Source organism: Patagioenas fasciata, chromosome 4, assembly GCF_037038585.1.
Source record: "Patagioenas fasciata isolate bPatFas1 chromosome 4, bPatFas1.hap1, whole genome shotgun sequence".
Lineage (NCBI taxonomy): Eukaryota > Metazoa > Chordata > Aves > Columbiformes > Columbidae > Patagioenas > Patagioenas fasciata.
The window spans coordinates 28021447-28042619 of record NC_092523.1 but is presented as its reverse complement, the minus strand read 5'-3'; the positions used below and the strand labels follow the sequence as shown (position 1 = coordinate 28042619).

The window sequence follows — 21173 nt, the reverse complement described above, 5'->3', positions numbered from 1 at the left end:
ATCAAATGTCTTTTAACATTTTGACCTATCTTATTAGATCATTTGGCTTTGGAATGTAATATAGAATGGTTGTATTTTAAATATACTACTGCATACAGGACTAGTGTGTTCCATTTTTAGGGATACATTATTTCTGTTCACTTATAAAAACTATAATTAAAAAAAAATTCTCACTTTAGTTAGAGGGACTCTGCCTAGTAAGCTGATTTACTGCTCATTGATCATTTTAGCACGAAAATAGATATTCCTGGAAAATCAGTGTAAAAGGAGAGGAGTTTAGTATTCTTTTAGAAACAGTGTAAGTAATTAAGAGTTCTTATCAGAGTCGTTTTGAGTTTACCTGCTGTTAGAATTTTATGGTGACTAAATGCCAGATTCCTACCAACTACCAGTGTTGGTTAGAGCGTCTTCCATGGGAAGTTTAAAATCTTACATAGATATTTCAGGGAAAAAACACCACAAAACACATCTAACAAGAGAAGTTAAGCTTATGAGATTATTTAAAATGTGTATGATTACAAAATATGGGTGATTTTCCAACTTCAGATATAATTGAAATAATTATTACGATTTGCTGAGTTGCTTAACTTCTAGTCAATACTGAATCCAAGAATACTGCTGACCAAGACAGCATCCATTTTAAACTTAGTTATTTTCATAATGAGTTGTTCTTAAATATTGGCAGTATAGTTCATATGCCTTTTATCATTGGAATGTTATTTTCTAAAGCTCCTGAGCTCATTAATGGTAGTTTTGGTGTAGCTGTTTATTGAATCCTAAAATTTACATAAGGAACTCCATAGCACTAAATATCTGAGAGATTTTGGAGGAAGGAAAAAGGCAACATGCGATGGAGGTTGTACATAAAAATCAGTGATATGTACAGTGTGAAAAAACTGATGGGTTTTCCAAAAGCATGTAAATAAAGCATTCTCAAAATGCTACTCTGTAAGATGAGGCAGAAGAAATATAAGAGTTAATTAATGGACACTTATAGGTGGATTTATTAGTTCAACTAGCCAGACAACTGCCTTTTTTTTTTATCCTGAGGATTTCTTATACTTATTTCAATACATAAAATGATCTGTTTCTGCTTCAGACACCAGTACAATAGTGAGAAAAGTATCTAGAAAATGCTAGACATTGTCTGCCAGTTATTTGGCAAAGCTTTGAAATCTGATAGAGTAGCATGTGAGAGAGAGCTCTGGAAAATATTGTTCTACCCCATTCACAGTGCAATTATGAAGAGTCTTGCCTGCCACATAGTTCAGTTTAGTATCACGCAAGGTTTCTGTTCTTGTCATTTACCCTTCTGAAACAGTCACAGTGATAAAGAAGTAAGTGCCCATGTGATTAAGCTTGCAGCTTATGGAATGTTGTTTCTGCCTGTTCCTTGTCACCAACAGAATGCTCACCCAGTCACTTCAAGTGCCGTTCTGGGAGGTGCGTCCTGGCATCCAGAAGATGTGATGGTCAAGCTGACTGTGAGGATGATAGTGATGAGGACAGCTGCGGTAAATAAATTTCATGAGTTGAGTCTTTGGAACAGAGAGTAGTTGAAGCATTAGAAAATGAGTTGTGTTTTTCCTTCAGTTATTTGAACCGCAGCATGACAGTTCATGACAGTTCAGAGGATAAGCCCTTTTTCTGTAAGAAAAATATGGCTGGAAGTGGTGGCTTTTTTTTTTTTTTTTTTTTTTCTTTTTTAAGACTAGTGGCAGTAAAACTACTTTGGCAAGCATCTTTCTTGATTAATGCCAACACAATTTATGGTACTAGATCATGTATATTCTTTTAACTGTATTCCAGTATGTTTGAGTATTCCTTTAGTAATCAAGATAAAAAAATGCTGCAGATTTAATTATTTTGATATTGTTGGAGGTTCTACTGAGATAAAGCATGACTTTGTGGCAGTTTAAATCTTGAATTCATAAATATAGTTTTAAATATATACATGGTTATGTTCTCATTATAAAGTATTGACAAAAGATCTGTGTTACTGAAGTGGATTCTGTACTGCAAGGTCAAGAATTACATATTTATTCAGATTGGTAAACCTGAAGCCATAGGTACAAAGATAAAGTAGTAAACACAATGTTTACTCTCCAGTATACTTCTGAGTATACTGATGGTAGAGATGCTCTTGACATTTAACTTCAAGGGATGCATTGAACTTGAGAATAAGCAACAGATCTGTGGGTCACTATTTATCCTTATACATGCTGGCAGGAGAATTTTCAGAAGGAGAAAGGAGTTTATACTATTTCTTTATGTGACTAAGGTGTAGTGTTCACAGAGTTCTGAATGCTGACCTGGCATCCCTAGGGGCAAAGAGAATAATTATAAATCACTAAGGATTTAGAGAAGAGGTGTGAATATGAGTAAAGGATTGGAAAACATTCCAGAATAATAGGGCTAAGGTGCACAACCTGCTTTTTTTAACAGAGAGTAGTTTGAGATGAAAGCACATTTGAAGTGAGCAACAAAACCATGGCAATGATGAAAGATTTTCTGCTCAGCTGCACAAAAATAAAATAAGATCCAACATCTGAAAGCTGAAGTGAGGCTAAAGAATTCAAGCTTGACAGCTCTATAAAATACTTTTTTTTTAAGATCAGGTTATTTTAATAACTGGAATAAGCACGGAGTTATTTATCACTAAGGCACAATGTATTCTCGGTTTCTGGGAGTTTTCAAATCACATTTGTATTATCTCTCCTCTTTCTGCCCCTTCCACTCTCCCTGCAAAAGGAAGCAAAAAAGAAAAAAAAATATATGCTCACTGAAACAGGATTTAATGCTACATCATTTTCTTGTTTGGATTACAAAGGAAAAGAAGAACTGATGATCACAGTGACTATTTCAGAGTTTGTGATCTCTTTATCTTTGAATTGATTGTCTCAATTGTCCTTCCTGCCAAATATTCTTTGTTGCCACCTGTTCTTAACTCCTTACAACACTAATTGCTAGGCATCTTCTAGGATAATTTTATTCTCCTGGATATTAACATATGAAATATTGTTCTAATATGCAGCATTCATTTCTCTGTCTCTATAATCTAGACAGAATGTCACTAGCAATCAGCAGAATTCTTATCAGTTTCTATAAATATAGAAGACTGTATCTATCTGCTAGGAAATTACCACTGTCAGGGTGACATTGCATTGACCAGGGGCAATGCTGTTACTGAAGAACAGAAAGTCCTTGTAGAGCTCCAGAAGTAACTGTCTCTGGCTCATTTGTATTCCATGTGTGCAGGACAAAATCAAAACTTGGTGATTTTTCCATGTGTAAATAGCTAGCTCACATTTTTTTAGATTTATCATTTGAAATGGGTTTTATACCGTTAAATAACAGTCAGCCTTTAAATTGAAGACCTTGTATTTGAAGCATCCTAAATGATAGGGCTGGGCCAACTTCACAGTGCAGGAAGGAGTCTGGAAAAGACTAGTTGCAGCTTTTGGATGCTCACGCTACTCTGGCCAAAAATGTGAAGTACAACCATCCAAAAGGACAAAGGTTTATTCTGCCCACACAGAGCAGAGCTGTATTCAGCACCCGCTGGCTCCTCCTGTTAGGAATCCCTGTCATACCTCCACGTGATCTTCGTGAGAGGAAATCTCACGCATGTAGTTGCAGCAAAATGCTAAGACTTCAGTGCCATTTCGACTAGGTTTTGGGGAGAAAATTTGACTCAGATTTCTGAATGTGAGACCTCTGAGTGTATTTCAGTGAAGTGTCAGGAAGGTAATTTCTGAAAATTATTATGGTTGACATCAAAAGAGTTTGTTGTATTAAATATGCTTGATTGTAATTGATCGTATTAATTTACTGGCTGCTGAACAATGCCTCTGCCAGAGAGCAGAAGAAGGTCTTAGAAGAGTACTAAAGAAATTGAGGACATAACACTCAAAACCAGTATTTTCCTTCGCTGTTTACTGCCATCTGAGTTCTGACAGTAGTATTTTAGTTGAGAGAAAAAATGTGGTGGTCTTAATTGATTAATAGTAATTGCGTAAGGAGTATACTTGTGAGTACCAAATGGTAGCTTGATTCATATTTTGAAGAAGAATGAAGGTAAGATCATGTGTGAAACCCTATCTCTTGCCAAAACATATGTTTGAGGTGGGGGTAGTGTAAATATGGATAAGTTTTCCTACCTTCATTTTCATATCTATTTCATTGTCATTAAATTAAAAATGTATGTCACAAAAATATTTAGAGAAGAAATATAAATACACAAAATGGCAGCTGGCTTCTACCAACAAAACAGTACATTTCAACACTGAATTCAGTAAGCAGTGAATTTTTCCTAGGGAATTGTCTCTATATTTATCTATGCTGCACTCAAAGATAAATTTTGAAGAGTCATGATCTACTTCACAGTGTAACGCTATAACGTTACACAAGAGGAAAATGTTACATAAAGGGAAAAGCAAATGTATTTAATTAATTGTAAACACTCTGCTAAAAATTGCAACATTCATAAATTAATTTTTTTTAAGCTTTTAAATTGTATTTTGATATCAAGTTCCTAACATGACTGACATTCTTTGTTCTTTATTAGAGTAAAGGTTTTGTCTGGTTTCAATTAACTTTTCATTAATAGTTATCACAAATATTGTCAAGAAGATGACCTGTAAACTGGTGATAGCCAAGAAAGTTCTTTGATCATGTAGAGTGTTTCACAGGTTCAAGGCTATTTATTTCTCTATGCTCTAGAGTTTTTTTACATGGCTTTTTGAATCTGAACAAAATCAACCACTCCACACATCCAGTTACAATTAAAATGTGAGTAGATTTTCCAGTAATTATATGAGCTAATAGTGATTCTCTGGTTCATGTTTGTAAAATACCCACTTCTGAAATAACCCTTCTTGGAAGCAACATGTCTGCTTAGTAACTTACTGCAGATATGCTGCTGTGGTTGTAGGTCCAGGTAAACAGAGGTACTGCTTCAAATGCAGTTTGTGAGCTTATAGCTCAACTATTTGGGTATGGGGACATCAGGGCTGTCATCTGAATTTGTGCTTGGATTAAAATGAAAACTAGTGTTATCATCTATAGAACAGGCCAAACAAGGTAATCAAACCATCTGTTTAGTCAGGAGAACACACTGGTTTTATGGCTTCCTCTAAAACCAGAATATCACATGTGTAGGACATAAGTGTGTCAAAGCATTTAAACTGGTATCACAGTGAAGTGCTTTATTGGTTGATGGGAAAAAATAGTTAGATAAAACAAGAGAAAACACTTTTCTAAAATGTTCCTTGAGCCATTCTTAATTTCCTATAGCTGACTAACAGAGATTTAACTGTCAAAGCACTTTGACACAGTTTTATAAGTATTCCTCTTGAAATCAGAGAGGCTGATTAGCACGACTTTGAAGAGGCAACAATAAAGTGTGTTCCCTGCATAAAAATGAGCCTTCTTGAAGATTTGTAAAGCCATTGGGTCTTTCTAATATTTTAAAATGGATTTGGTCTCAGATTATGAAACCAGGGAAACTGTTTGTGGTCCATGCTTAACAGCATCTCTTTAACCTTTCATTGTGATCTGCATTATATTCTGTATCAGCACTGCCAGAAAAAAAATTACATATTTCTCATTATTATTTGAAAAGCACTGAAGTATTATGAAGTGTTATATATTTTTTTCCCATTATGAAGTATGTACTTATTTCTGTTTCTTCATTGGTAACTATTCTTGGTGCCTTTAAAAATGTGTATCTCAAGTGAAAAAATTTTGAGTGTTTCAGGATTATTAAGAAAGAGAAAGAAACTTGATATTGCATGCAAATATTTCAAAACTCTGCTTCTCTGCCTCCAGGCTGTGGAGAAAGGGGTCTTTGGGAGTGTCCTTTCAAGAAGCTGTGCATCAAACACACTATGATCTGTGATGGTTTCCCAGACTGCCCTGACATGATGGATGAAAAGAACTGCTGTAAGAACATATACAGTTTGTTTGTCCCATAAAGTGCTGGGGATCTTGGGGTGCAAAATAAAGGAAAGCAAAAGCTTTTCTACAGATAGAAAGGCTTAGTCATTCTTTCAGTTTCTGTTTTCACTTTTGCTATGGCACTGATTTCTCTCTTTCACAAAATCACAGAATGGTAGGGCTTGGAAGGGATCGCAAAAGATTATCTAATCCAATCCCCCTGCTGGAGCAGGAACACACAGGAAGGCAGCCAGGTGGGTTTTGACTCCACAACCTTCCTGGGCAGCCTGTTCCAGTGTTCTGTTACCCTTATTGAGAAGAAGTTTCTTCTCAAATTTAAGTGGAACCTCTTGTGTTCCAGTTTGAACCCATTACCCCTTGTCTTACCATTGGTTGTCACCGAGAAGAGCCTGGCTTCATCATCGTGACACTCACCCTTTATATATTTGTAAATGTTAATGAGGTCACCCCTCAGTCTCCTCTTCTTCAAGCTAAAGAGATCCTCTGTTGTTCCTGTCCTTGGGTCCTTGCTGTCTCCTTGGTCACTCTGGTCCTCTCCCTCTTCTTTCTTGTGTCTTTGAACATCTCTGTTCCTTGTAGCTTCTTGCCTCCTTTTCCTAGCTTTTGTCAACCTCATTCCATATAGATATAGCTGCTCACTGCTCCTTTTTCTTGATTTCCACTTGTTTTTCTTCTAATCTCTTCTTCAGTAAACTCATATGTTTGCTTGCTTTATTTGCTTCATCTTCTGCTTGCATTTCTGAGATTCTGTCTTCCCACTTGGCTCCACAGGCTTCTTCTACAGTCCAAACCATGATAAGTGTCAGAGAGAGAAATTTCGTACGGCACACTGACGGTGTGGGCACACTGTCCATGTGCACAGTGTAAGTTGGGTCAAAGTGCCGACACTGTATAACAGGGCCCCCTGGTCATCTGCAGGAGCGGCCCTGTGTTCTGTTTCTACTGGACCGCTGACTGGTGGGATGGGAAGGGGTGGAAGACCTGTGAACAGCAGCTGCTTTGCAGGCTCCCACCCTGCATGCGAAGCTGGGAGTGGGTGCTGTGAAATGTTAGCTTCACTTTCATGAATATATTAGTGGTACTCTGAATTCTCTTCTTTTGAGAAAACCTGTTGTATGGGCATGTCCCCAAGACAAGGAACGAGAAAGACCTACTGGGTGACACTCAGCCTGAATGAGAAGAGTTGCATGGTAAACTTGGTTGGAAGGTGAAATTTTAGTTCTCTTGGCAATTCCAGTATTTCAGCATTTTTTGCAGGGACTGTAGGATATAGTTTTACAATTTTAAAAAAGTTGCTCCTGAGTCTCTGGAATTCTGTTGGCAGGATCAGGATAGTAGGAACATTTTATGTGCTGTGTGAGTGTATGAATATATTTGCCACAATGATGGGCAGCCTGCATTTATCACTAGATCTAACAGTTTCTTTATAGGAAGAGACAGCTCACGGAATGTTTCTTAACCTACTTTTAATTGCTAAGGTAATACAATTTGACTTCCAAGCAGTCTGTGTACTGTAATTGAAAAATCAGGAAGGTGATATTAAAGTGATTTGCTCATGATTACACATTAAGATCATGGCAGAGAAAAGATTCTCTGAGGGCTTAGGTTGAGCTTGTCTATAGTTGTCAGACTATATTTCTTCTCTGCTTTTGTGTTGTGGGTTAAGTATTCCAAAATAGCAGCAAAATTTCCCCAGCTGAGAGCTTCCAGCTTTTGAAATACGCTTTCTCTGGAAGGCAGAGTTAGAGAGCTCTTTCTAGTTTTGCATGTTTTTGTTTTTGTTTTTTTTTCCAGAGCCAGGAAGATCACTTATGTCAGAGTAGGCAGCACTGCCTGCTCTATCTGTATGGTTTTCATGGTGGAGTACATTTTTTTTGTACTGGTGTTGCAAATAATTACTTTGTATGACAGTATAGATGCTATACAACAGCCAGCCATAGGTACAAATGAAGGCAGCTTCCTTCCACGCATTCTGTGCCTCTTTGCCCTCCTGCAGCTCTCACAATTTGCTAATGATGGGGTTTACAGAAGCTAGAAGAGAAGCGTGTTAGCGAGGACAGAACTGTGGTGATATGCACCTGCCTTTTGGGAGGGAGTTTGTTATGGTTGGGGCAAAGCTAAAAATCACTTGCAAATGAAAGCTCTTGTGGTTCCTGCACTAGACAGAGTTTCAGAAAATCACTATCTGATACTGCCAGCTGGCAAGCAACTGTGAACTGAAGCATGTCTAGCTGTACATCAGTTCCTCATCTCTAAAGCAGAGACAAAAATAATTCCATTATTTTAAATAGCAAAGGCAGATCCAAAAGTGAATATAGAATTGTTGTGGATGAAAGGCAACACATATGCATCACAGTAAAATATTATTTTAAAGAACATGAAGAAATAAACAGATTTGGAGCAGTCTCCTATACAGCATGGAAGACAATATTTTCACTGAAAAGTTGTGAGAGGCTTAGACAGGTTTCATATGACAGGACCACAAATTATACTAAGTAATCACATACTAAGTAATCTGGGCATTTTCAGACACCCTTCCTTCCCAGGGAGTTGTGATGACCTCTGCAGCTGTGTGGCAGCAACCACCTTCTGCCTCAGTGATACCCATCCTGAATATTGTTGCAAATCTGTCTCACTTCCTTACTCCGTAAATCTGATTTGTGCATACTTTCATGCTCCTCATTTTTTCAGTCTCAGTGGGAACTTCACACTTATCATTGCTTTTTCAGAGTGAAACATGTTTTGTCTTTGCAGCACTTTGTGAAGAGAGTGAGGTTGAATGTGCCAACCACCAATGTGTGCCACGTGAGCTCTGGTGCGATGGACAACCAGACTGCAGTGACAGCTCAGATGAGTGGGACTGTGGTAAGTTTCTGCCATGGTGCACTCTGTCTGGAAGTGAATTTGAGTGATGGGAGTAATTACTGGTGACTTGATTGAGAATACAATTGCAGTGGTGAAGAGATGCTTTATTAGCAAAGGAAGACTGGGTTGAGATTGGGAAAGCAGGCAAGAAAGTGGGCAAAAGAGACAGGAAAGGCTCAGTGTGAAGTGTCCCAGGGCAAAGATGTAAGAAAAGTGACGTGGCAGGGAACTACTAGAATGTGTTAATAGTGTGTCAAATCTGGAAAGTGTTGTGGATAGAAGAGAGAGTAGGAAGAACTTCAGGTGCAGAATTTGTCTGGGCAAAACTTCTAAGCCCTGATTCTGAGCTCGTGAAAATCAGTGTGAAATTCCCACTGACTGCACTGGTGCAGGTTCAGAGCTTATGGGAAGAAGAGAGTCCTACTAGGTCTCCTTTGCACTGGCTAAAGACCTGCAGAATGATGCAACCTGCTATTGCTATCTAGATTTGGATTAGGCTTCATGTTTTTGTGTGTTGTTAAAGTGGAACTCTCCAAGTGAATTTGAAAAAGTGAATTTCAAAAAACTTGCACTGAAAAGAAGCAGGTTGGAAAGTGGTAGCATGTCCTCTGAGATTTCACTGAGTTAACGTGTATTTCTGTACATGACAGTAGTTTATATTATTAAGTATTGAGATGCTTTGTATGTAATTTTGAATATAGAAGGAAGTGTACTGTGGCTTATAGAAGAAGCAAATATTTTTTATTCATATTGAAGTCAATTGTATAAATATTTTAGAACATTTAACATTGTATGAACATTAATAAACAACAGCATTTAATAAAACCTATGAAACAGAGAAGAACTGTTGCAGAAATGCATGTTTGGAAAGGAGTAATCTATGATTATTACATACCTTTCTCATGAGGAGAGAAGCAAAAGCACCTTCAACATATAGGAAAAATGCATAATGACTGGCTATGTGAAGATTAGTACTGTCAAAGCAAAAGTCAGAGGAACAGTTTAACTAAAACCAGTATGCATTTGGAGAAGAAAAGTACACAACCCAACATCTTTTAAAGGCTCCTAGGAAAGGAAGGATGCAAATTTCCATTTTGGGCCATTTTGAGAAGCTTTTTGTGTGTGATAAAAGCAGAACACATGCTTTTATAGATGGATTAAGAGAGAAGCAGTGGTCATGATCTTTCTTGTAAACAATTTTTTTTCTCTCTCTAATTACACCCACATATTGTTATGACAGGAACAGTGCATATTGCTGAGAGTCCAATGATGATATCACTCTTACGTTAAGCAGCATTAATCCCACAAATTACTTTAGTGGTTTCAGTTAGACTATTTGTGGGGTAAAACATCATTTAACAAGATTAAGGCTATCAGAAACCCATGTGAACCCTTGCTGGTGAGTCAAGAGTATTCTAGTTTATTCTAATCCTCAAGATGCCTTTGTTGTTTAGTGTCTCATGCTGTTCAATGTTAACAGGGTTCTGACAGCCATGATTGCTTTGGTTTTAAATTAGATAGCTACTGAGCACATAAAATCAGCAAAAGTGCCAGTGTCTTGGAAACTCTTTTGAATGTAGTTGAATGTTTTCAGTATGCCATTTAGAAAACTAACCATGTGAAGTAATAGTGAAGTTGTTGTTCTTTATCTTTGCAGTTACTCTGTCTAAAACCAAGAATTCCTTGATGTTCCTGACCGTTCACAGATCAGCTGCTGATAACCACGTCTGTGCTGATGATTGGCAAGAAAGTTTAAGCCAGCTGGCCTGCAATCAGATGGGTTTAGGGTAAGGTCAGTAGTTTGTAGCATTGATAAACTTCTTAGGACAACTGGAGTGCTGGATTTAGATGTGAATGAGCATTGATCACTGCAATGTTAGACCGAGTGTGGAAAGGGTTCGTAGACAATAGAGGTAATGAAATTTTGTGAGCTGTGTCAGGAACAAAAGCTCACTAAAATCTAGGCACTTTCACCACTTTATAAACATTACATGATTGTTATTAAGGGAGTATGTGGAAAAGATAGTGATGTCTTGCCAAGCATCAGTATTTGAACTTGCAGTTATTGCTGAGGCTCAGGATTGTTTGGCAATGTGATACTCCGAGTCTTCCTAAGGAATTAAAGCAGACTTGTCTTGGAAACACAGGAAAATTTCTCTGCATTCGTTTGCATTCTGCAATAAGTATTGTGAACTAGGCAGCCAGATATATTTAACTTGGGTATTTCTGAACAATTAGCCTCTACACGTGTTTCATACACACACACTAAAGGAATAGCTGCTTTATGGAATAGTTGATGCAAAATATAACTGCTCTTATATCCAAAGCTGTCTTCTGCTAGGAAAAGACAAGCCTGATAGTATAGAAGGATATCTTTTGTCAGTGTCTGATCCCCAAACAGGATTAAGAAGTGTCTTTTCTGTCTTTTACCACTACATATACAGTATGTATAGGTGTCTTGTTCTTAGTTCCTTTCTCAAAAAAACCAAGATGATAAAGACCTTGGGTTACAGTGTCTGCACTTGCCCTAGTCCGTATTGCCTTGCACTGTAGGAATGCTTGACATCTGTTCTAGCAAAGGCCCTGAATCCAAGACCACCTGTACTGAATGGAGTCCCTGTCATTCTTACACAACAGTCCTGTACTCCTCTAGCTAATTTAGTATATCTAAATAATAATTATATTACCTTTATGGTTTATATAACACCCTAATAAGATTGAATACCTTCAAAAAATAGCTACTGCTTTTACAACTACACTGCCTAAGAATAAACTGATGGTCTTAACATTCATAATGTTTTCCTTCTTAATATTTCAGTCTCATAGTCCTAACATAAAATTTGCTTAACTTTCCTATGATACTTGCTGCTAGGAAAATGAAAAAGTTAATAAATTATCACAAGACCTGTTGATTCCTTCCTTTTTTCAAATGAAATGAGCATGAATAGAAACTTACACCTTCCTGCTTCTTCACTGAGGCTTCCTAACAGATGTTATCAATCCTATCACCTTCAAGAAACGTATGAGACCCAATAATCCTTAAATCTCACAAATCCTTTTTCTAGCAGGGGAAGATATTCTACAAATCAATTTTTCTACAAATCCTTTTTTGTAGTGACAGGTGATTGTGTGAAGAGCAGTGGGAAATTCCAGTTCCAATCTGAAGTCTACAGCTTCAGTCTGATTCAATACTTGTTTCTAAATCTTCCTGGCAGCACTTCAGAAAACCGAAGTAGTGTTTGTCTTTCCTTTTCCTAATGCCTGATTTTTGTCAGTCACCTGAAACTTGATATTCTTCGCCATTCCCCAAGTTTTTGTGAAGTAGCACTGCCAAAACCACAGTAAATTAGCTTTTAAGATCAATACAAAAAAGAGTTTATAAACCATTCACTAGAACTAATTTCAAAAAGGAGTACTGAGTTGATATAATTATTTCATTCTCCTCTTAACATTGCATAGGGGTTCGGTGAAAATGTCACAGAGGGTAACATTTTCTGTATGGTGAAGTGGAAAACTGAATGATAAACTGGAGTTTTCATGCAACTGCGAAATCTGATCTAAAGTCATAAACTTCATCTGTTAGCCGTTATGTCCTGTATACACCATTTATTTGACTTACAATGACAAGAAAGTCTGAATGTGAGGTTGATAACATTAGTGTATTTAATAAGCTATCTTCAGTCAGCAGTAAGGGTACAGGTAAATTAGACTGTATATTGCATAGAGCTCAAATAATGATGAAAAAAATACTTTTTATTTTTTAAAACAAACAAACAAACAAAAACCCAAACCAAAATGAAAACAAAAAACAGCCAACAACAAAACAACAAAAACCCAACCCAACTTTTTTTAAGCAGTGCTTTTCTTCAGCTATTCCCAATGGGAAATACTTCATTTTACTCCTTCAGAAAATTGAAGTTGTGAATATAGAAATTCTGTGCACAATATAACACAGAACATAGTTCTGTGGCTATGAAGATTTCTTTAATAATGACTTATCGCGATACTTGATTTTGATTTAATAGTTCTCTTGTTTATTCTTAGAGAAAAATGGTGCACATAAGATATCAAAGTTGAGACTTCTTAATACTTTAGACCCGGAATTACAATGACTGGCAGCATATGGTACTTTTATTTTCTGTAAAGCTCTGCAAACTATTTTTTCTCACTGTGTCTGGTGCTTTCCCAAATGACACTTCCCAATTGCTATGTAATATGGTAATGTTTAAAATATAAAAGCAATGTCCTTCTAACAGCTTTTAGATATTTTTAATTCTTCGGTCTAAATTATTCTGAAAAAAATGAAGATAATTCAATGACAGTGATTAAATTTGGGTTAATTTAGCTGATAGCGGTAACACATTTTACAGACTATCAGTCTGTCTATTTGGGAGGTATAAGCATTGTTTCTGAAGCAACATTAAAGATAATTCTGTTCTGCCTGTTGCACAAAATTCAAGTGATTTTCCAGGCTTTTGGTCAAGTCTAATTCCACAGATGATCTGTTTCTCTAGTTTTTCACAGCACAACCTAACATATTGTGTGATGCATGGTGCAACAGCACAGAAGACTGTGCAAGTTCCAAGCATTGTCTGAAAGCCTTTGCACTGGTGATGGCTATTGCTTGTTATGTAGTGTGTGTTCTTAGCAGTTCTTGTGTTTCCCTGTTCATCTCAGGACAAATAGTTTTGTTCAGGGGCCTTTGACTGTGTCCCGGATTTAGATAGAGTAAAGCATGTCGCTGGCAATTAGGTTCCTGCTAACACAGGTAGAGAACAGAGTAGGAATCACCATCTGTGTCTCAGATCAAGGATTAATTACATCCTAGCGTGTGCTGCAGAGGCTGTGCTGCTTGATGGATGGGCACACTGTGTGGGTTCAGAACTTTATGATAGAGGACTGTAGATTCATCTTGAGGTTTAATTGTAGAAAACCATTTTCCTATCCTCTGAAGTCCACTTTTTTTTAGTTTTGTTTTGGTTTTGTTGGAATGTTGATCATAAACCCCCAGTTTGCTCAGATCTGAAATTTGACAAAACCGGAAGCTAGTGGAGTTGTTCTGTTACTCTATGGCAATGTAGTGGAAGAGTTTGTCTGTCTTTCCTGCACTGGAATGAGATAACAAATGTAATAGTGATAAACTTCAGCAGCTTGTACCCAGCAGAGAACAGGGGAATTTTATCAAGTCTGCTTGTTCAGGTCTAACAGTATCAGCATAAAATCACAGCTCTACCAAGTTATTTGTTTATAAAAATCTGCAGTAAGCTCTGCTACCTTCTGCTGCTGCTGCTCCCTTTCTTGGTGGCCGTGCCAAAACAGGGAGCTCCTTTTCCTTCTTTCCTCTGCCATGGCATCTACTGTGTGTACAGTTGTGTAAGTGAAAGGCCAGTCTCTTGTTGCTGCCTGTCTTTTTGTCTCTCCTAATACTTCCTCACTCTCTCTTTCTGGTACAAAGTTCTTTAGTAATATTTGACAACTGAGCAGTCAAGCTCCAATAATCTTTTGTTCTCACATGAATTATTATATTTTCTTATTATTTTCTAACTAACTCTGCAACAGAAATAATGCAAGTTTAATTTAATGTCTTACTTGCTTCAAAGCATCACAGAAACAAACAAACAAAAAAAAATCGGATATTTCTGTCCTACCCATATTAGAAATTTGAATTTCTGAATTTAACCTAATCTGTTTTCTCCAAGAGCAAAGATGGCATCGAGTAAATCAAATACCATGCCAAATATTAAGTATTTGAACTCAGTAATTCCATCTGGATTTCTAGACCCCCTCACCAGAATGTAAAATATGCGTAACCTACCGTGAATATATTGACATTGTCCATGGCAGCAGTGTGTTCTATTAAATCTTTAGAGGATTTAGCAAAATAGTGAATTCTTCAGATTACATTTATTTTAAGAACAGCAGCAAATAACTGTACCAAATAAAATTTAGTAAAAATAACATTACAAGCTGTAGTAGATGTGGTAGAGTGTTTTAGTAATTTTGAGCAACTGCAAAACAATGTTAAAATATGTAGACTTTAATCAGTGTCTGAGAGTTGTATTAGATTAAATCTGATAGTTTATAGCTCATCTTTCATGTGCATATGTAGTTTAAAATATAATTATTTGGACAAGGCTTTGGGCAAATGGTTAGGGTCGGAAGGGACCCCTGGAGATCATCTAGTCCAATCCACCTGCAGTAGCAGGTTCACCTAGAGTAGATTGCACAGGAATGTGTCCAGGTGGGTCTTGGATGTCTCCAGAGAAGGAGACTCCAAAGCTTCTCCGAGCAGCCTCTTCCAGTGCTCTGGGACCCTCAGAGTAAAGAAGTTTCTTTTCATGTTTAAACGGAACCTCCTATGCTTCAGTTTGTGCCCATTAACTGCTTTAAAGAATCATTAAGTGTATGGCCACTTACCTCATAGAACACATTTTAGCTCCATGATTGGATAGATTACTTTCTTTAAGTAAAGAGATAATTGTTATTAGCGATTTTGTATCTCCAACAACCTTGGAGCTGTCTGAATATGCTCCTGGGCAACTGGTTGTAACTGGCCCTGCTTGACTAAGAGGACTTGGACCAGAAGACCTCCAGAGGTCCCTTCCAGCCTCAACCATTCTGTGATCCTGTGATTGACTGAGAGAAACAAAGACACATGAATACTGGCAACCAAAGAAATGTTCTTATTCTAATGATTGATCACAGATCCTTTTTCAAACTGTTTTACGTCACAGCCTGTACCAATGGCAGTATGAAACCCTTTTTTTTTCTCCTGGGGGCTTGAAAAAAAAATTTACTCAGTTTAACACTAAACAGATATTAAATCTGTCAGTCCTGAAAATTCATTCTGGAATCTGCAAGTTGAAATGGCTTTTTTTTTGGCTAATGTGTTTTTACCAGTAGAACTATGGAAGTATCTCTTAGTGAACGATAACTCTGTAAAGGATGAGGCTGAACAAAAATAACAGTGAATTTTGTTCAAATTCAATGATTAGTTTCAGCAGGGTGAACAAAGGTTGAAAAGTCAAGTTATTTTTTTCAACTTTTTAAAACTAAACTCTTAAAATTTTATTCAAAACAGTATTTTCTCTGAAATGGGTCCTTCATGTTTTTAAAATTAAAAGCTAATTAACTGTAAATGAAGGACTTTTACATTTAATTTGATGTTGGATTAAGACTTCCAGCTAAGAAAATCTGTATCTGACCTGAAGTTTTAAATTCAGATGACCCAAAATGGTCTTTTTAAAGTTTAGCTATAAAAGCATACTTTAAGAATCCTATAACTTACAGAGACTTAAATGACAAAAAAAAAGCAAGCATATAAAAGTTTCTTAGCATAATTACATGTTAACTGATTCTCGAAAGGGTTGAGTAGTCTGCCAGTCAGGACTTCAGACTGTAGGCATTTTGAAACCTAGAAATATCACAGTGATTACCTGCTATCCACCAAAACTTTTAAGAACTGTTTAATAATATATATTTTAGTTTTCTGTCAATGCTGTGAATCTTTTTAATTTTCATTTTCTATGTCTCCATTAAAATTAGAGATGACTCTGATTTCAATGCTGTTAAAATCAAGGTTTTGATCTTTTACTCTATATTCTATGGCTTTATAGAATTCTGCTCAAGACCAAGAAATATCTTAACAAGTAAGTAAGTACAGACAGGAAATAGACATTGTTGCAGCTCTGAAATAAGCCTAATTTGTTTTATATTAGTCCCTCTACACACGATATTCATTACCTTCTGGAGTAACACAAGGCTTCCTTTTTCAAGGCTGTTGTCACATGAGGCTTGAAACAATAGAAGCTGAACAGAGGGATGTTACTGTTACTTTGAAGGGAGAGGAATCCAGTTTATGCATTATACTTTATTCTAAACTTGCAATTTAATACATTTGAGAGAGTTTTCCTCAATGGAATAGCAAGAATGTTGTACTAAAACTATTGCTGTACAGGTGTATCCCAAATTATGTTACTTTTAATGATGAATATTAACTTCAAAATTTAAAATTAGCCCCTGCTTTCTATTTTGCCTTTTTAAAATTTATTTATTTAGTACTGGTTCAGTATGCAAGTCATAATGTTTCTTGTAGCTCACTATAAACTATACTACAGACTTGGACTGTTGTGCACAGTGATCAGCAGGTAGCAGGCTAGAATGCTTGCAAAACTATTTCTTTAATATTTCTATTGTACAACTTATATAATGAAGTTACCCTAAACATTACTTTTCCACATTGCAAGAACATTTACAAGGTAGAAAACAGACTGGGTTATATTTTTCTTTATTAATTCTAAAAATCCCTCTCTTAAACACACATAAGGGAATTCATAGCTTGAAATCAAATGTATTAAAGGAATATTCTTATTTTTAAACTGAAATTTGAAAAACTAAAATCTTAGTTAGATTTTCCTACTTGAGTAGATGTATGCGCTATTGCAGATTAAAATGTCTCTCCTTTCTGATTTTTTGAGTGACTGATTTTGTAGAATCATTGAATAACTTTTCTTCTTAAATTACCTTAAAGGAAACTTCTTGAAGAAGTTAGATATGTTAGAATTATAAGTACTCTTTCATGTTCATTAGATCTAGCAGACATCTTTCTGTAAAGCAGCAAGACTGACTCAACTGAGGCACCAGCTGAACAGTGAACTGAAGGTGAAGTGGAATTTGAGAGAGACTGGAGATGTAGTTCAAGCTTACAAGAACTAATGTAGAACAACCTAAGTATCTGCAGAAAGAATCAGAAAAGACAGGGATATTAAGCAAAAAAAAAAAAAAAAAAGCAAAGCAAAACAACCCCAAACAAAAGCACAAAGAAATGGCAGCAAAACATATTATGTTTTCAAGATGGCAAAGACCTAAGAATTAGGGCTAGAGTAAGAAAATAATAAGTTATACACTGCTCTTCCAAGTAGCTACTTTTGCTGAAATTCATCCAGGAGCATTTAAGATTTATGGCTATGGCAGATCTCCATTATGGGCACCAATAATGGTATCCAGTAGTTTTGAGAAGTTGGGGAGAATGGGTGCATAAGGCTGAAAGATGTTAGTTATGCCATCTTTCACTAAAAAGAGAAAAAGAAGAAGATGCAGAGATTTACAAACTAGTTGACTAGCTCCCATTATCAACAAATAATTACAGAAGTATACAGTCTTAATGGCAGAATATGTTTATCAGTAACAATTCAGAGTTCAGAATAAGTCAGGAGGAATGACCAGAGACCTAGAGAGCATAGTCTGCGCAGAAAGGTTGAAAACGTTGGGTGGTCAGTCAGGGGCAGGGAGGTATAGGAGCCTTCAAATGTGTAAAAGGCTGCTGCAAAGAGGCGAGGAATAAACTGATCTTTGTTTCCAGTGGAAATAAGACAGAAGTAATGAACTTACATGACAGGTAAGAACGTTTAGAACAAACATTAGAAATAAAATATCTACTGGAAATTCTGGAACATATTGCCTGGAAATGCTGTGGATTCTCCATCAGTGCATCTCCAACAGTGCAAACCAAAACTGGTAAGAGAGAATTTAAATAAAGTTGATCTTATTTTGGATTAGGGGAGTGGATCAGATGGCCTTGTCAGATTCTTTTTGACTGATAGTTAACTGTTTGGATTAACTGTTCAGTAAAGAGTTGTGGAAAGATTTTTTTCATAGGTCCTAACCCCATTTTATTCTTCAACAGTGCATAGGACCTAATGAAAATAAAAGTGAAAGACCTACTTGTCTTTTACCACTAGGCATGGTATTTCTATCACTTTAAATGTAGTCGGGAAAAAAATCATGAAACACTGGTGTTTGTTGTGCATCTGTTGTACATTTACTCCACAATGGCACTTTTGATATAGTCTTGGAGAAGTCCATAGACTAAGACTATAGGCACCCTAATGTGTATTCATTTGAGTGGTTTGAGCGCAGAAGCTTTAGCATAGTTCTTTTGGATATAAAGATTTACTGTAGATATTTAATATGAGACACATGAGACTGTTAAATTTTTGTGGTCTGTTCAGCAATAGATTCTTAGAACCCCAGGGGTTTTACAGTAAGATTTCAGTACTCAAATGGTTCCATCCAAATAGCACCATGAGATGTTATAAAGTCATGTGGATTCAGGTAAGATTCGTAGGTTATTTTGAAAGCCTGATGGAAAATCTGGACCGAAGATCGCCACTCAAACAGCATGCATTATCGGTACCATGGTATGGATGACAAATGTTTGCAGATATCACTAACAAACCTACTTAAGTGATGTAGATATTTCAGTGACTGTACTGTAATGTTAAAGGATGCTATTATGTGTGAAAAATCTGTTCTAGGAACTGGTAGCCTTTTTATGATTAAGCTCTTCAGTACAGGTACTGGTTGCTACAGTGTATTTGTACTATGCAGCAGTCATAAAATCCTCATTGCAACAGACATCTGGAGAACATCTAGCCCATCTCCCACTTGAAGCAGGACTATCACACCACTGCTTTGCTTGGCCAAGTTTTTTGAATCTTGATGGATTGAGATTCCAGAGTCTCTCTGTTCCAGGGCTACTCCACCTTCCTCGTAAAAAAGTATTTCCTTTCATCTGCAGTCAGTCTCCAAAACTGCAACTCTAGGACATTTCCCCTTGTTTTACCATGCAGACACTACTGAGAAAAGTTCAATTCCGTTACCTTTTAACTCCTCTTCAAATAGTTGCACGTTGCTATTGAATTTTTCCTTAGCTTCCTGTTCACAAGAGTAAACAAGTCCAGATCCCTCATTACCTCTCCTTGTGTGTTGGTGCCATAGGTGCCTGGAAAATTTGAAAGCCATCTGCATGACCCTCTCCAGTTTCTGAGTATCCCCTTAAATCGAGGGGCCTCAAAGCTGCACATTGTGTTCCAGGTATATATGGTTTCAGTCAACAAGTACCATTTTGCTTATTGTTTCAATACAGGTAATAATTAAAAGCATTAATCTAAAATCAACACTGACTTTATGAACAAAGCTGTTCTGTTATATGCACCAGATATGAAACCAAACCAAACCAAACCAGAACACAAACAGAAAAAAAACCCCACAAACCAACCAGAAATACCCCACCAACAACAGCAAAACCCAAACCAAACAAACCACAAACACCAAAGAAGAAAACTTGAAAGGAGTGAAAAAGTATTCTGAAAGTGTTTAATAAAAAAGGTTCTTTATTTGGCTTGCCTGAAATCTTGAAAAGATATTACATATGGCCGCACTTAATCTACATCAGCTTCAGCTGGCAACTAAAATAAAAAATTTGCATGAGAGCTAATTTCAAATTCAAAGAGGTAGATTGATGTCTTAAAGTAATTAGCCGCTATAGCCTTGTTGTTGGAGTCTATAAGAAACTTAGTTAGGCAAAACATTCTTATGAAGAAATTACACACCCTGAGTTGACACGGCTCTGTCCTTTGAAAGATCCTTCTTCCCTTTTCTTTAGAGTGTGTCCACAGAAAAATTGTTTGCTACAGCCCCAAGAATGGCCAAGTAGAATGTGCTGACAGATGTGTTTGTGGAGCACAGGATGGGTCTGGCTAAAATGAGTCCCCGTTGCTCTACCCCTCTTCTTTCCTCTGAGTGCTTTACAGTCCATGGTGTCTTGCACAGTCCTGGCACATCAGCCCCTCCCTGCACATTGGAAGTCTCAGACCCAAAAGCTCACACCAGCCCAAGTCCTTAGCCCTCCTCTAACATTTTTAGCCTGTGGTCTCTCATTTTCTGGCAATTCCCAGTATGCTCTGCTCTCTACACAAATGCTAACCATTGTCTCCAGCTTTCTTCAGCTAGAAATGAGGCTCTTAAGTTCCCTTTATTCTGGCTAATTCTAATTAAAATAGATTAAAAGACATGAGTGGTGGCCATTGCCTATCTGAAGGAAAACCTTCTATACACATCATCAAGGGGGAGAACACTACAAATGTTTATAGAAGGCATTCTAAATACATAAATTAGGGCATACCGGTTTCATGTGTGTTATATCAAGCTGTGACCACCAAGGAAAAAAGGCATAGACTTAATTTTACTAAGCGTAATATAAAATTTCATAAATGCTTAAGTGTCTTGTAGGTTATTGCCATGGTTTAGAAGTTCGTGTTTGCCTAATGATGATTATAGCATCACAAACAGTAATTCAGAACTGCAGGTTTCAGCAAAATAATCTGGTATTTGGGATACCATAGATTTGGAACCATCAGGTGGCTTGATATTTGCACCTTTCTGTACATTTTTGAGTTACGTATTTTATAGATCAGACGGTGTTTACAACTACATAAAATATGACTGTACACAGTTAGGAAGTGGTGAACGTAATTGTTCAAAAAAGATCATAAAGCAGAACGTCATCT

At 36.8% G+C, this 21173-nt stretch overlaps 1 protein-coding gene across 5 annotated transcripts in view; it reads left to right on the top strand.

Moving 5' to 3' along the window:
- Positions 1–21173, top strand: part of CORIN (corin, serine peptidase) — a 143256-nt gene that overhangs the window by 108712 nt on the left and 13371 nt on the right. For all 5 annotated transcript variants that reach the window (XM_071807457.1, XM_071807456.1, XM_071807455.1 and 2 more), the window contains 4 exons: positions 1407–1514; positions 5830–5943; positions 8713–8823; positions 10481–10610. In XM_071807457.1, the coding sequence (XP_071663558.1) occupies positions 1407–1514; positions 5830–5943; positions 8713–8823; positions 10481–10610 (463 nt within the window). The remainder of the gene's footprint in view (positions 1–1406; positions 1515–5829; positions 5944–8712; positions 8824–10480; positions 10611–21173) is intronic.